Raw genomic sequence first — 14,999 nt, 5'->3', positions numbered from 1 at the left:
GCTCACTTTAACTCCAGAAGTGATTATCCTTCTGTTTCAGGTAAGCTCTTAGCTCTTAGTAAAATACCAAAGGTATGCAGAGACATACATAATTTTATAAGGCTTCTACTAAACATGGCCCAGTTAGTTTTAATGAAAACTTTACACATCTAAAACTAGTTTATAGTTTAATAAGCATGTAAGTAAACAAGTAACTAAAATATATAATGCAATAAATAATTCTATGAACACACAGTAACACAAAGAACAGCACACTGGATTTCAAAAAGTGATCAATCTTCTCAGAAAATACAACTTCTTTAAAATGGAAATTTTAAATAAAAATAATGGTAGGCTTCTTCCCTTCCACAGGGAAAGGTAAAGACCAAGGAACCATTAATCTTACTTTTTCCAGATTAGTGAGGTACAGAAGTTGTCCTAATTTCTTTTGAAGTTGTGATTTGGCAACTGCCTTGTCATTCAGAAGTTTCACTCGATTTTGCTCTACCTAAGAAAACAACATTAAATATGTGTTAAAAAGGGGGGGGGGGAAAGTTAAGTTTTACAATAAGGCTTAAATTAATTTTTTTTGTGAAATCCAGAATATCTATTCATTTCCTGTACCCAGTATGAACACAGCGCCATGAATGGGCTGAGATGCAGAATGCACATAAAATTGCTTTTTATTGTTTTACTTACATTATTAGTTCTTTAGACAAACAAAATTAAATTAAAATAACCCAAATTTTCAGAAGTTTCTTTTGAGGTTCCTTCAATGTATCATCTCTTTTCTTACAATTGTATATACAAATACCAGAATTAACTGCTGGTTCAAAAAACAATGTGTACGAGACAATAATTTTCTTTATATTTCTTAGAAATGTCCACTTTTGATTTAACCTATACAAAGACAGAAACATCAAGTTGACTTTTTTTTAGATTAATTACAGCTGATAGTGAAGAAGTTCAATACTGCAGAAGAGGCAGGCACCTGAAGGATGAAGGCCAAAGAAATGGGCGTTTCTTTTATGGCTGCACATACAGGTATAAATCTTAAGACTTTATTAGGCATTTGTTAAGCAAAGTGCTCCTTTTTAAAAATTGTTTTAATACAGAGAAAAAATTTATTTCCTTATAAAAAGAAGCAATTTTATCTAACTCAATCTCACAGAAAAAAAGCACAAAATGTGTCTATAGAAAATACACTTCTGTTGGTGCAAAAAAAAAAATTAAAAGGTTAAATCAACCCAAGATTTTTTCTATCATCATAAACAGAGTCAGGGGTAGCTCAGAAATTTCAAAATACTGAAAAAAAGATTTTTCTTTGATGTGCTTATTTCTTTTTTATATAGGTATTTGTGAAAATTATCAATATGGGTAAGGAATCCGGTCAACTTAATTTTCCACCCAGCTTGGAAAACTGGGCAACTGTAGAGAAAGGAAGTTGCTGCTCCTGAAAGGGCAGCAGTCTCTTAGAAACATGCCACTCTGTCAGAAGGCTAACAAAATATATCAGAGTAACAGTTTCAAACTCAACATGGCCCATGTACTCAACCTAGCAAAATTCTACACTCCACCAAGCCTGTCTGAAATGAAAACAGAGACACATTATAGACATTATACATAGATCCAGATATAGATTTTAATTTTGTAGGAGGTAGGTTCCTTCAAAAAGAAACCACTCTGTCCTGCCAGTACTCTACCTCATGTGGCTCTATGATGTGGAGCACAGGTGGGTTTGGTTTTGGCTCATCAGGGTGACGCACTCTCAGCCGCTCTGTCGCCATGGCCAGCTCATCAATGGCAGACACGTGATCCCTGAGCACCATCCAGTACTCATGAAGTAACTGCAGGAAAACTCCAACAAGTGAGCAGCAGAACTGAATTGAGTTACACTCACATGACTCTGCCATACAATGTAAGATGAAATGTGAGAATCTTTTGGAGGAACAGATAATATTTCTTTACAGCATTCAGCCATAACAACAACTAATTATAATGGAAAACAAGCAGTATAGACATACAGACATATAGAAATTTTGCCTGTCTCTTCTCCAGCCTCTCTGGATAAACGACTAGAAATAGCTTTTGCTCCTTTCTTCTACAACAATTAGTGTTACAATAATTAATGCAACTAAAAATTCAGAAACAAAATACCTTGCAAAACAAAAAAAAAAAAAACCCTAATGAATGAAAAAAAAGTTATTTCACAGAGTATCATTCTTGTAGCTCAGTGTATATTGGAGTAGTACAGACCACTGAATCAGTATTTCCAAGTTACAACAGACGGAATCATAACACTGTCTTCGTTCTCATTGGTATATTAGGTTCATCTTTTGTTTCCTAACATAAAGGCACATGAAAAAACTGTGTTCCTTCTTCACAAGACTGAAGGTAACCTGAATTACAGAATGGACCGGTGCTGGATTTGCTGAGTCTTGACACATTCTGATTCAAGTAAACAGATGAACACATTTAATTATATCTTTATGCTCTCTTAATAGATGCAATTACATTGCTTAGTAATTTGATTAGTAGCCAGTATAGCTTTTAGAAACTATTAGCTCACATATAAATCATTTAAAATCAAATCCTGTAATAAGCACTGTGGAGAAGGTTGGTAGGCAAACCCTTATTTCAGGAATACAACTTAGATGCACTAATATTCAGCTGCAATTTGTTTATAATAAATTAAATGGACCACAGCACTGTTTGATCACCATTTAATTTACTGTACCTTATATTCCTTTTTCCATGCTTCAAAGAGCTCCAGGAATACGCTCCCTTCTTCAGTTACCCTAGCATCCATTCTGTGAGCTTTGGCAAAGGAAAGAAGAGCTTTCAAAGCACGCTCAGTTTCACTGGTTGCCCAGAGCCCTCTGCTTGTGGTGGGCAAACGGTCATCGACAAGCCCCTCTTGGTCTTCTATCATCTCCTCGAATATTGCCATCTGGCCTTTAACACTTCAAAACAAACCAAGCACAGCACTTAGCACTGATTTGGTACTGCCACATCCATCTGTACTTATTCAGCCTTCTTATATATGATTAAAGGATAATGCAAACCAAGGAAATATAAACAGCTGTTTTATTACCCAATCAAAAGCTTGCTTTGAACACAGCGACCTCGGTACCAATCCTCAGGCCATTCTGTCAGCCCCAAGTCATCTATAGCTTTTGTAAAGGCTTACACATCTAAATCATCTTTCAGTAGCTATTAACGTCACATTAATTAAAAAAAAATCAATTCTGACTTTTTATATAAGCAAGAATTACAGTTAAACTTGGATGCAAAATTTGCTGTGTATTATACTGTGAAAGAACAGTACAGCTTCCCAGTTCTCTCCTTGACAAATAATGCTAATTTTAAAATAATCCATTCTTCCTAATTCCAGAAGGCATGAAGCAACAGAACTCCCACTGGTAAAGACTTCTTAAAATGTTTTCTCAGTGACCTCAAAACTTTTCAATCCAATTTTGACATTGTGAGGGATATGAGAGAGAAGTCCAAAAGAAAGCATGCAGAGAACTGTAATTTATGTCCTTCAGTACCACCCACTGCATATGTCTCTGACACCCCATGCTGGTGTCACCCTTCTTTCAGCTTCATCCTGTCTGAGATCTCTCATTGTAACACTGAATGAGGGTGGTATTACACCACTTGCAGCTGGACTGCAAATAAATATTTGCACAAATAGGAGTATGTGTTAAATTAGCATACTTGTATCTATACACATGCTTTCTGAACATGCCACCACTTCATTTCAGATGTGTGGTCATATTACAGTGGCTTGAGAGAAAGTGGCATGTATTCATTCCTTGGACACCATTTCTTCAAATGAAATTTACATAGAAAATTAAACCTAATAGAACTATTATCAAAGCCATCAGCAAGAAGTCTCTGTCATTGGGTCATATACTTAGTTCAAACAACATAAACCAATGCAACTTTCACTTTTTCTAACAGTGAGATATTTATAAAGCTACGAACTTACCTATGCATAAAGAGCTTTGACTCGTATTCTGTGAACAATTCGTCAGCCTTACAAAAGACACAGCTGCAATACAGAAAATTGAAAACAGAGGCACTCAATTTCATCAGAAACAAAATTATCATAAGCCCCTATTCCAACATAAAAAACTATACAAAATTCTTTAAAAAGAACAAAATAACAGTCATATGTACACTAATATAGCTAACACCAGAAGATTTTATAAAAATAAAACCAAAGGTCATGATGCTAACAAATAATCTGTGATATCTGTGTGCATACAGCTCCTGAGTACATAATAAAGGCTTCAGTATGTTATTTCAAATAAAGGAAAATGTAGTAATACACATCTAAAGTATATTTTCTGTTTTCAAGACCTACTTGTTAAGTGGCAGTCTAACAGGTCGCAAATGGCAGATAGTGGCAGCCTCAATGACCTGCTTAGAAGGAGGCCCTTCTAAGTTTTTCACTGCTTCTCTTACAATCTTCTGGAACTTCTTCACTTCATCCAGCTGCGTTGTGAGTAGGTATTGAAGGCCTCTGCAGTCACGGAATCTGATTTAAAGAAAAAGGGAAATTACTGTACACCAAGACACAAAATCCAAACTTGACTCAGTATTCTAAAGTAGAAGAGAAGTAGCTAAATAGCAATCTAGGACAACATAAAAAATTTTAATAAAAAGGAAGCAAATGCTTATTCCTGCTACATGCAATGCTGTCAGAAATCACTCCAGTGTATCCCCAGAGCTGATGCCTGGTATCTTTAGAAAGACTCTTTCCAAGACTTGAGAGGTGTGGCCAAATACTAATAGTGAACACCAACATGCAACATTCTGGTCCGCAATGCAGATCTACTAAATGGAAACCACTGCACATACAGTCTTACTTGTGTCTGCTGGCCAACAAAATTATTTTCAATGCACCTGTGCAATTCACAACAGACACATGCACACATCACAAAAATGCACTTCATTCAGCAAATCAGCTTTAAAGTTAAATTTATTAAATGGACATAACAGTAAACTATTCTTCTGAAACCTAGCTACCTAGCTGTCTTCTGTGATTGGAGGGGTGTTGCAGTAATGAACACAAACATGAACACAAGTTAAGCACTTCTCACATTGTGTTTTTCCTGAGAGCAGAGGTCTCTTGCTGAAAGAAAGTGCATCATTCCTACAAGGTCTGACATTGATGTACAAGACTGGCTCTATGCAATATGGAAAGTTTGATCCAAAACATACATTTTGTACAGTGCAGAGAGCAAAGCACAGGTTTAACACTACTAAAGCTTGGCATTCAATATAACCTACTTCAGTAATATATGTTTTAAAATAACATAGACCAAGTTTGCCTAACCAGGTAGTCCGAAAAGAAATGTAAATTGCAGCCACAAGTCTGCTGTTATTATCATCAATTGCCAAATAATATCAGCTTTTATAAAAACTTCCATCACTATACCATGGATTAATTATATCCAGTACTCAATTCAGAATACTTGTTGCTTCCACCATTGACCAGTAGAACTTGATACAACACTGTTTTTTAAGTTTTATCTCATATGCTAAAATAAATTTAATAAGAATTAAGTTTTATCCCTGTGTTATAGAAGAAAGTTTAGTCACAGATAGCTTTTCCAAAGTTACACAATCTGTAAGCAGCAATTTAAGAATATACTTTCTAAATACCTCATTTCAAAGAAAAAAAAAAACAGTGTGACACAAGCTAACGTACAGATGGGTGGCATAATAGTTTTGCATGAACATGCAAACAATCCTTTCCTCATATTTTTTTGACCAGAATATGATGCTATCATTCTCAAAGAACCACAAGACGTTCATATCCAGACTAACAGAGTGCTGAGGTTGGAAGGGGCCTCAGGGTGTTGTCTTGCTCAAAAGCTCTCCTCAGGCAGGGTCACCTAGAGCTGGTTGCCCAAGACCATGCCCAGACAACTTTTGAGTATTTCAAGGATGGAGACCCCACAACGTCTCTGGGCTTCCTGTTCCAGTGCTCAGTTACCCTCACAGAAAAAAGCATTCCCTGATGTTCAGAGGGAATATCTTGTGTATCAGTGTGCACTGCCTCTTGTGCTGAAGAAAAATGAGATTTTGTGTTTTTATTTAGATTATTCAATAGAATTATGTAAGTACTGAAAATAAAAGATATATTTACTTCAATCAGGAAGAAATTTCAACCTTTTGGAATTGTGATGGCAGAATAGTCAGAATGGAGGATACATCTTTACACATGGAATTAAAATATGTGTATCTTGAGTATTTAAATTTATACACAAGTTTTACAACTAGTACACAGATGTATATACATATATTTATATATTTCATAAAGGTAACAAAAATGTATTTGACTAAAACATGATTCAGAAAGATTGTATTTAAAAGCGTAAGTTCATGTATCTGAGAAAATTGCCCGAAGTTAGACCACCAGAGCACTGTCCTTCCTATGTCTCCCTTTTCTGTGATGAACTTACAGACCTTCATCCAGAATGTACAAGAGGGGTTTAGAAGAAAATGGTCCATTCAATCCTAAAATTAAGGGGAGACCTTATTGTTTTCTGTATTTATCTAACAAGAACATACAGAGAGGACTGAGTCAAACTTTTGTCAAAGGCACCTGGCAAAAGAACAAGAGACAATGTACACATGATGCAACACAGGAAATATTAACTAGGTAAAATAATTTTAATGTCTATTTTATCCACCAAGTAGGCCAAATACTGGAACAGACTTCACACAGAGACTATTGAATCTCCCTCCTTGGAGATACTAAACAGGTCAAATCGCTGTGCAGCTTTACTGGATTGAACAACCATGGGTCTGGATCTTAAGATGGGGGTTGATTTAAGCAACCTCTGACTGTCCCTTCTGAATTCATTACTCTGTAATTGAATGGCATACTGTTGTCTTGAACATGAAACCAACTTCAAATTCTTTGCTCAGAAAAAGAGTGATGCTATTTTATGGCGTTACACAAGGATTTTCTGATATTGTCTGTCTACTTTCCATTTAAGCAAGCCAACTTCTCTTACAGGTTACTCAATTTTAATGTAATAAACTTTGAAGTCTTCTTACTCAGCAGTTTCATGAGTATAGAAGACTATAAAACCACAGTAGATAATGCAGAAGAACATTTCAAAGAATGCTTATCTAAGAGAAAACAGTTGTTTTCCTGCTTTTCTTTCAAAGTCTTCTATCTAGTTGTGCTTTTTTCAGGGACTGGTTTGGAAACATAATTGCAGTCTAGATGCTCTGAAGAAAAAACATGTGCTATCTAATTGCAACAGCTAGCACAAACTAGTAAGAAGACCTGAGTAGATTTAACTGTATTTAACAGCCTAACTCAGTTATTCTCTTACTTCTCTGCCATGGAGAGTTTACTTGTCTCCTGTTTGTAGTTGCAGGTAATTTCATTTTGCACACGTTGAACAAGCTCCTCATCGATGGCATACTGTATTGCTGTCTGGATGACATCCAACCACCAAGGAGAACCTGAATGTATCTGTATGAAAAACAAGAGCTTTATCTTGAACTTTCAACAGAAAACCAATCTACTCATTGCAACAGAGGCATATACTGATCTTTAGGCCACAGTCAAACACAGACTGGCTAATTCCATGAAAAGTGGAGGATGAGGGTGTCATTAAAAAATATCCCATCTTCAGCTGACGTGTAGAAACATGACTAAGAAACTGTCTACATTCTCCACACTTTTATATTCCTTCAGTAGAATCAGATTCATCAAGGCTATCTACACAGAACAGTCACACAGAGATACTGTGATCTCAAAGTTTCTTCCATCTCTCTCAAAAGGAGGTAAGAGATCATTTAAGCAGAAAAAGCAAAGGTCCCCGTGAAATTAAGAGAGCAACACTGAAGTGACCGTGTAATTATAACGGGTGAAAGAAGATAAACAGCTACAGTTATAGACAAAAAGATGAAAAAAATATTCTTTAAAAATGCCAAAAGTCAGAGACAAAACATTTAAGAGGTACCTGCCTTTCTCTGAAGTTCCCGAATGGTTTGAAGAACTGGCTGTAAGGCCTGATGGGCTTCTGCAACTTCTGCGTTGGACTTACTCATATAATGCTGTCGGAGTTGTTCTGCCTGTATGGAAATAAGAGATTAAACTATGCACAAATCATATCTGTGAGGAACACTGCAAACATAAAAACTCCCCAACTACCATAGTACTTTTAAGTGGTCACCTATCTATGTGCTACCCATCTTCATTTGTAAGCAATATTTAGCAATATTTTTTTTTCCTCTAGAATCCAGCATTTATTAGTAAGCCACAAAAAACACATGAGAAGACAAATCACTATAAAGATGCTAACTATGCAACTTAGCTTTTGGGTAAGCCAAAACAACACAATAGGAATACAATGTATTACAAAAGGGAACTGGAATATAACTCAGTATTTCTACTTATCTGTGTTGACTAAGCAAACAATAATAAGACCCCAGAACAGTCTGAAAACAGGACAATTGAACTTACTCATAAAATATACTCATAATATAAAACTTATAAAATAACAAGAAAGGCTTATGTAGGCAGTTAACTCAAAAAAGCTATTTCTTTTGAAAGGAAAAGAATTGTTTCTTTTGTTAGGGAAAATGCTGAGGGGACAAAAAATAAAAACATGCTCTACATATTCATGTAAAAACAAAAGATGTTTACCTCTTCTGCAAGTCGGCTGTCACGCAAAGTTGGGGGAATTCCTGGGTGCTTTGCCAACAATTCCATCAAATTATGTGTAGAATGAAGTCTCTAAATATACACAAAGTCAAGAGCAATCATGAAAAAATCCAAAAATCCATAGGAACATCCGTGACAGGAAAGACCTGAAGAGCAATAAAAGCTTACAGCAGGAAATTAGCATGAATTTAAAATCAGTTTTGCTTTCTCTGCTAATCTGGAAGCATCTTATAAAGAAAAGAAAGATTCCTTTCCACATTTTACTGAGATAGGAAATGATAGGATATGAAATATTAAAAAGACCTTCTTTAACATCTCAAAAGCAAATCAGCAGGCAAATGTGACACCAGGTCATCAGATCCTATGCCATACTCACCCTCCTAATTAAAACAGCCCTTTACTATTCTGAAAAACAAATTATCTCAGGGCACTTCCTTTGGTGTCTTTTGGAATATTCTGAGGAAACAATTCATTTAGCCAATCTAAAGCAAAATAAAGTGCAAGGAAAAGACCAGATACCAAGAGCTATAATAATTTTTCATATTTTTCATTTCTCTGAAATAAAAGATACTGAAAAACACATGACCATTAGGCAGACTTTTAGGGAAAATAAATTTGATTATTAATATAAGGAAACTCTGTTCCTCTTCTCTGGCTTCACTCTCTGTTTCTCAAACCAGACCAATAATATTATGCTTCCTGCACAGCTCCCACAAACTCATAGTAATAACCTCCACTATCATAAACTTGTGCCCTTCTCACATCCTGGATTCTCTTCACCTCCGCCCTATTACTATTTCAGTCACTCAAGAGGACTGGCCAGTAGTGATTTGCCTTTATTCCAAAGAGCTAATCCTACACAACTGAGAAGACTTAACAGAAGCAAAATTTTATCACACTAAGGCATCATTAATCAGCATATATTTCAAAGGGGAAAAAATTAACTGGATTGTACAATCCAGTAGAGCAATTTAATTAATAACCTATGCACAGCTTAACAAGTTCAGGCTAACACTTCTATGCTAGGCCAAAAAAGCCACCAGAAAGTCACAAAGGAAAAGGAAGAATCAAAGAAGCACAACAGAGGCATCAGGTGACCCCATGCAACACAATCAAACAATAATTTGCTCATAGAAGCAAGTAAAGAAACAGATAACTGATCACTTATCTATGTATCACTAACATTTAAAATCTCTTATTATGCTGAAGAAAATTTTGGTCAATTAATAACTGATAGTTCTTGAAGAACTGTAAATATGTTACTTGGAGAACCATGACTTTTCTACCAGGAAAATATATTCATATTTTTAAATAGTATTCAAAAGGCTAATAGTATTCAAAAGTCAAATGCCCAAAGAGAAAAGGCACTTCAATTCTTTTCCATGTTTTGATGCCCTCTTATCTTCTGCAGTGCAAGTATTTTATTATTCTCTATTATTTGGCACATTAATATCACTCTCAGTGCAAACCCTGCATTCTGTAATTGCAGGATATAACACTTAATGTGAGCAGTCACAGTCACATGCACCAGACTAGGAATTCAGCTTGTTAACTGTAGTGCAGAACAGCAGGTGGAGATCATACACTGCTTCAGGGACATCAAGAAAACTCACAAGCAGGTTTTTATAAACACAGTAGCTTTTTTTTTTTTTTTTAGTCAAAAAAAAAAAAGGAAACATAAAGGTCATAGGACAGATTCCTATCTGAAGATTGTGATCAAAGATTGTTATCAAAGATTGTTATCATTACAGCAGGCTGAAAGAGTAATTCAGCATACCACTGGGATGAAGAAAAGACTGACCTGTTAAATTAAAGTATTCTAAAGTATTCCAGTTCTTAACTATGCCTCTTTACATTTCAGTGCTCACTCACTTGCAAGGAATCTGTTTTGAGCTTTTCTTTGTGCTCTTCAGATGATCGCAGTACTTCTCTGTACAGCTCCGCAGCCAATGCATATTCTCCTGAATTAAAAAAGAGTAGCAAAAACACAGACACATTGTGTTGGATTTTAAATATACAAACAGCTATGACCTTACAAGTGTTACATTACTTGTAACATACTAAGATGTTCTCAGAGAGTCTCTATATTAAATGCCTGTCTTCAAGCAATTCTTTCCTAGTCATTCCTCCCCCCACAAAAAATACAATATGATATTCTACAAAGACTTACACAGTTTTCAAATTAAATATCTTTTGTCATGGTAAGATCTGTAAATCTCTTAAAATATGTATTCATGGTTGCATAAATCAAAAAAAATCTCATGTTGCACTTAAAAAAATCATCTACAACTCACTGCAGTGATGCATTGCTAAATTTGCACTGCAAATGCATTATTCACTCTCCCAGTGAAAGGCATCAAAGTTGTGTCATACTTCAGAAATGCAGAAATGATTAAGTACATGCAGGAAGCATAACTACTGATGTAAGCTGCCAGCATCACAATCACTCCTCAGAAAATAGCTGATATCAATTAAAAAGAAATACAAAATTGAAGTTGTGTATGGAAAAGCAGTGAAAAAATAAATCCATCTTAATTTGCTTTTCTCAACTGATGGAAATTTACTTAGCCAGTAATACTCTTAGAGATTCTTAAAACATGGAGAAGCACAGAGAAAAGAAATGCATAAAGACAGATAAGAGAGTAAAACAAAAACCATCATCCTATCTATATGGAAGTATAACAATTCTATGGCAACAAGATTTGCTGCTTCTTACATTGAAAGAGTTGCATTTGTAAGGGTGTGGTCCCGCCATACAGGACAGCAATTACCAGAAACGGCCAAAAGTTATGTGCTGAATTTGCTTGTTTGAAGCTTGTCAGGCCTCCCCTGAATTTTTCTTGCCCTGCCTGACCCTTTTACTTGGCTTAGCTGTGATAGCAATTTCTATAATTCACTAGATGTCTATGGCAAATTTTTAGTATATTTTTAAACTTTTGTTTATCTTTGTGTGGTACAAACACAGCTTTCTATAGACAGCAGTAACAAGCAGTTATTCCATGTAGAATGAGATATTTACAACTACCACAATGATGTAGAGTACAGAAATAGGCCTAGTAACAATAGCAGAGCTATTGACAAGATACAGGATGCAGTGTAGAGTACAGCCATGGGATGCTAAGAGATGGTGCACAGGCTTGGCAGTGAATAAGAAAGCCATGGCTATAAACAACTCACCCACAGTCAAAGAAATGCAGACTTAGAGCTGGACAAAACTGGTTTTAGGGGCAACAAAGAGAACAAAGAAAGAGCATGTAACATTCATAAAAGGCATCATGTCCACTAAATTCAGCGTTTTCATGGAGCTGCAGACCAATGAAGAAAGAGAAAGATGCAAACGTGCTAGCAAACATAAAAATGACCCTCACTGGACTCTTGTGTGAGGAAGAAACCATCAACACAAACATCTTATTCCTACTGATGAAGGTAGTGACAACTGGCAATTGCACTGCCACCACATCTACCAAACCATTGACCTCAGGGTCCAGACGAGCTTAAGTAGAAAGGTAAGCAGAAAAGCAGGACAAGTAGAAACAAGTAAGTGTGATTGTTACTCTTTTCTTTGCTTGTAGCAATAAATTTGGACTAATAATAGACCTACAGGTTTTCAATTATACTAAGATTAAATTCATGGCCTCACTTTTATGTAAGGTGTGCTTCCCCCTTCCTGATAAAGAAGACTGAGTGTAATGGTAATACTGGGGAAGGAGTTACAGACCAGAATTCTGCCTCTTTTGTCCTGCTTTTGTTTCTCATCAGGCGAAATTTTTATCAATCTGGTTTTCAAAATAGGCCAAACATAATTTTTGCTACTAGTGCATTTTAGAAGCATTACATATGTATGTAACTCTTTTTAAGCACTTAACTGTATCAGAAGCACTTATCTCCATGCTGCAATTGTAACAAAGTACTTCAAACACACTAACTACAGATTAAAGAATCTGAATATAGTCCTTCTGTGAGGCAAGTAAGGGAAAAGGCAGTTTGCCTGTTCTCTTTGAAGGAAGACTTGGACATGAGCTGGAAAAATTCAAACAGCCTGTCAACTTTAGAAGAACTTGGAAAAGTGGCATTTTTACACATTCATAATGGAGTAATTTTAATCTATTTTGTGGGACACTCAAGATTCACATAATTATTTTTGTTTCTCATTCAAAGCTTTCTTTGCATTGCAATTTAGACAAAATCGACATTGACAGAGCTGTCTAGCAGGAGCAGCAAAAGGAATCTTAGCAGTCAGCATGGCTGGGGGCACAAGGGAAGCCCAGAAAGCAGTACTGATAAAACAAAAGCAGGTTAAGTACAGTTACACAAGTATGACTTCTTTTAACCTCCCAGTACACAGAGATGGAGCATATCCTTTACTCTTGTACTGAAAGGAGTAAAGGATATGCTACAGCCCTTTGGTCTTACCTTTAATGATATGGATACCAGCTAAGCCATTGAGAGCACACACCAACTGCCGGTGAGCTTCCTCACACTCTGTTCGACACTTCTTTTGCAGAGAGGCCAACAGTTCCTCCATGGTCATGGTGCTGAAAAGGAGACCAAATGGCTTGAATTTGAAACAAAATCACAGTACTAGAAAAGTAAGGGGGTCATGCTGAGCAGCATAGCAGATCATTACATGCATCCGTGGGTTTTTTTGAGATTTCTTGACTTATTAAAAAACCTCTAGCTGTCAGATTTTCTTCCTGCTAGAGCTTTACCCTAACTTGAATGCGTCCAGAGGTTGCCATTTCCTGGAACACCAAGAAAAAAGGAGCAAGAAGAAAATTTGAACTTGATAAAATAATCCTTCATGGGGCAAAATACTGTTCTCCTTCTGTTAGTGGTGAACTGCAAACAAGCAACATAGACCTCATTTTGTCAAAAGCTGTTCAGATGAAAACAGCTATGACAGACCACACTTCTAACCTCTGCTACCAATCTAAACACAAAACACATGAAGTGTCAATGTAAAGAAGAAAACGTGTGAAATGAGAACAGAAAAGACTAGCAAAAATCATTCTAAACTTCCTTTTCTACATTCGTCATATCTGCAGATTATGAGAGGAATTTTACCAGAAGAGAATTAGCTTCACATAAAAATACCAGAAATGAAAAGAGTGAAATGGGAACAGAAATGAGGAGGATGCAAGAAGGAAGCTTGAAGGGTACCTTGGAGTAAAGCCACAGGCTAAAGAATCAGAGGACTGATACGAAGAGACAGGAGAGTAAACAATAGCAACAGCCTACAACAGATGACCTGAGGCTGCTCCAAATACCAATTGCTGCTGTTACACCAGACACCACTCCCCTCCACTGAAACCCTGCTCCTCAGCCTCATTCACCTTCAGGAGAAGCATTTACTATTTGGTGTTCAGCACTGTGGAACAGAGTACTGAACTCTTGCACAGACTGGGCTCCAATTATGCTGGAAGGATGCCCTTCCCTAGGCCTTTATTTTACCTTCCTTGCAACATTATTCCAGTTGCAGAAAATGATTCTTGGTTTTATAGTACAGTGTTACACCAGAATCAGCTTTAAATCAATATAATCACTATTCATAATTACTGAATTCTGCAAAGGAAATAGTAAATACACATAACATATGCTGATACTTCCACCATTGCTACTTACCTTTTATTTTCAAAACCATCAGGAGTTCCAACAAAAATTGTTACAGCAGAAGGATGTACATATAAAACATGCAATTAGATACACAGCCTGAGACAACCAACTAAGGCAAACAGAAGGGGTTTTTACTCAAGTTAATTAGGAAAATCTAGAAAAATCTCTTTTGAGAGCTTTTTTTTTTCCTGAGTAGATCTCATTTACTGCCTTCACTAGACAGGTGGGAGAAAAAGGTCATCTATCACAGAATATGCTCCAAACTCAGGTTTATTAATCCAGGCCCATGTCTCTTATTTATATGCTCCAGCACCAACTTTCTTATTTCAGGAAATTTCTGTTATTCATCAAAAGTCCTAGCAGAGAATTTCTTCATTATTCTTCTACACATAACCAAAGACAGGAACTAAATCTTCTCTCCATCCTGGGAATGTCCACTGCTGCAGTCAAGTTTGGGTCACAAAAAAAAGGTATGTAAAGAGTGCCGAAAATTGACTTTTCTCTGGACACGTGATTTTAAGAAAGATTTCATTTTCATTGCTGGCTTTTCCATCAGTTACTATGCAGCTGTCACGGTGCAACCATTCCACCAAAATCAACACAGTATGAAGCTGTTCCCACCATACTCTGCTCAGTTTACCTATATTTCATTTATACTACACTGGCTCATTTTAATGCAGATAATCTTGTATGATGGGTGGGA

The 14,999-nt window shown here is 36.2% G+C and overlaps 1 protein-coding gene across 1 annotated transcript in view; it reads right to left on the bottom strand.

Annotated features, from left to right (window-relative positions):
- The window catches only part of SHPRH (SNF2 histone linker PHD RING helicase), a 48,577-nt gene that overhangs the window by 11,267 nt on the left and 22,311 nt on the right, over nt 1-14,999 (bottom strand). Inside the window, exons 14-23 of the mRNA XM_054279695.1 lie at nt 13,097-13,218; nt 10,556-10,644; nt 8,666-8,755; nt 7,984-8,091; nt 7,344-7,486; nt 4,352-4,525; nt 3,974-4,036; nt 2,717-2,942; nt 1,683-1,826; nt 386-487 (exon numbers count right to left, since the gene is read on the bottom strand). Coding sequence (XP_054135670.1) covers nt 386-487; nt 1,683-1,826; nt 2,717-2,942; nt 3,974-4,036; nt 4,352-4,525; nt 7,344-7,486; nt 7,984-8,091; nt 8,666-8,755; nt 10,556-10,644; nt 13,097-13,218 — 1,261 coding nt within the window. The remainder of the gene's footprint in view (nt 1-385; nt 488-1,682; nt 1,827-2,716; nt 2,943-3,973; nt 4,037-4,351; nt 4,526-7,343; nt 7,487-7,983; nt 8,092-8,665; nt 8,756-10,555; nt 10,645-13,096; nt 13,219-14,999) is intronic.

Source organism: Melozone crissalis, unplaced genomic scaffold (assembly GCF_028551555.1).
Source record: "Melozone crissalis strain CALT ecotype California unplaced genomic scaffold, PUWL_Pcris_2 ptg000027l_1, whole genome shotgun sequence".
Taxonomy (NCBI): domain Eukaryota; kingdom Metazoa; phylum Chordata; class Aves; order Passeriformes; family Passerellidae; genus Melozone; species Melozone crissalis.
Note: the sequence above shows the minus strand (reverse complement) of the source record. Positions and strands in the feature narration are given on the sequence as shown.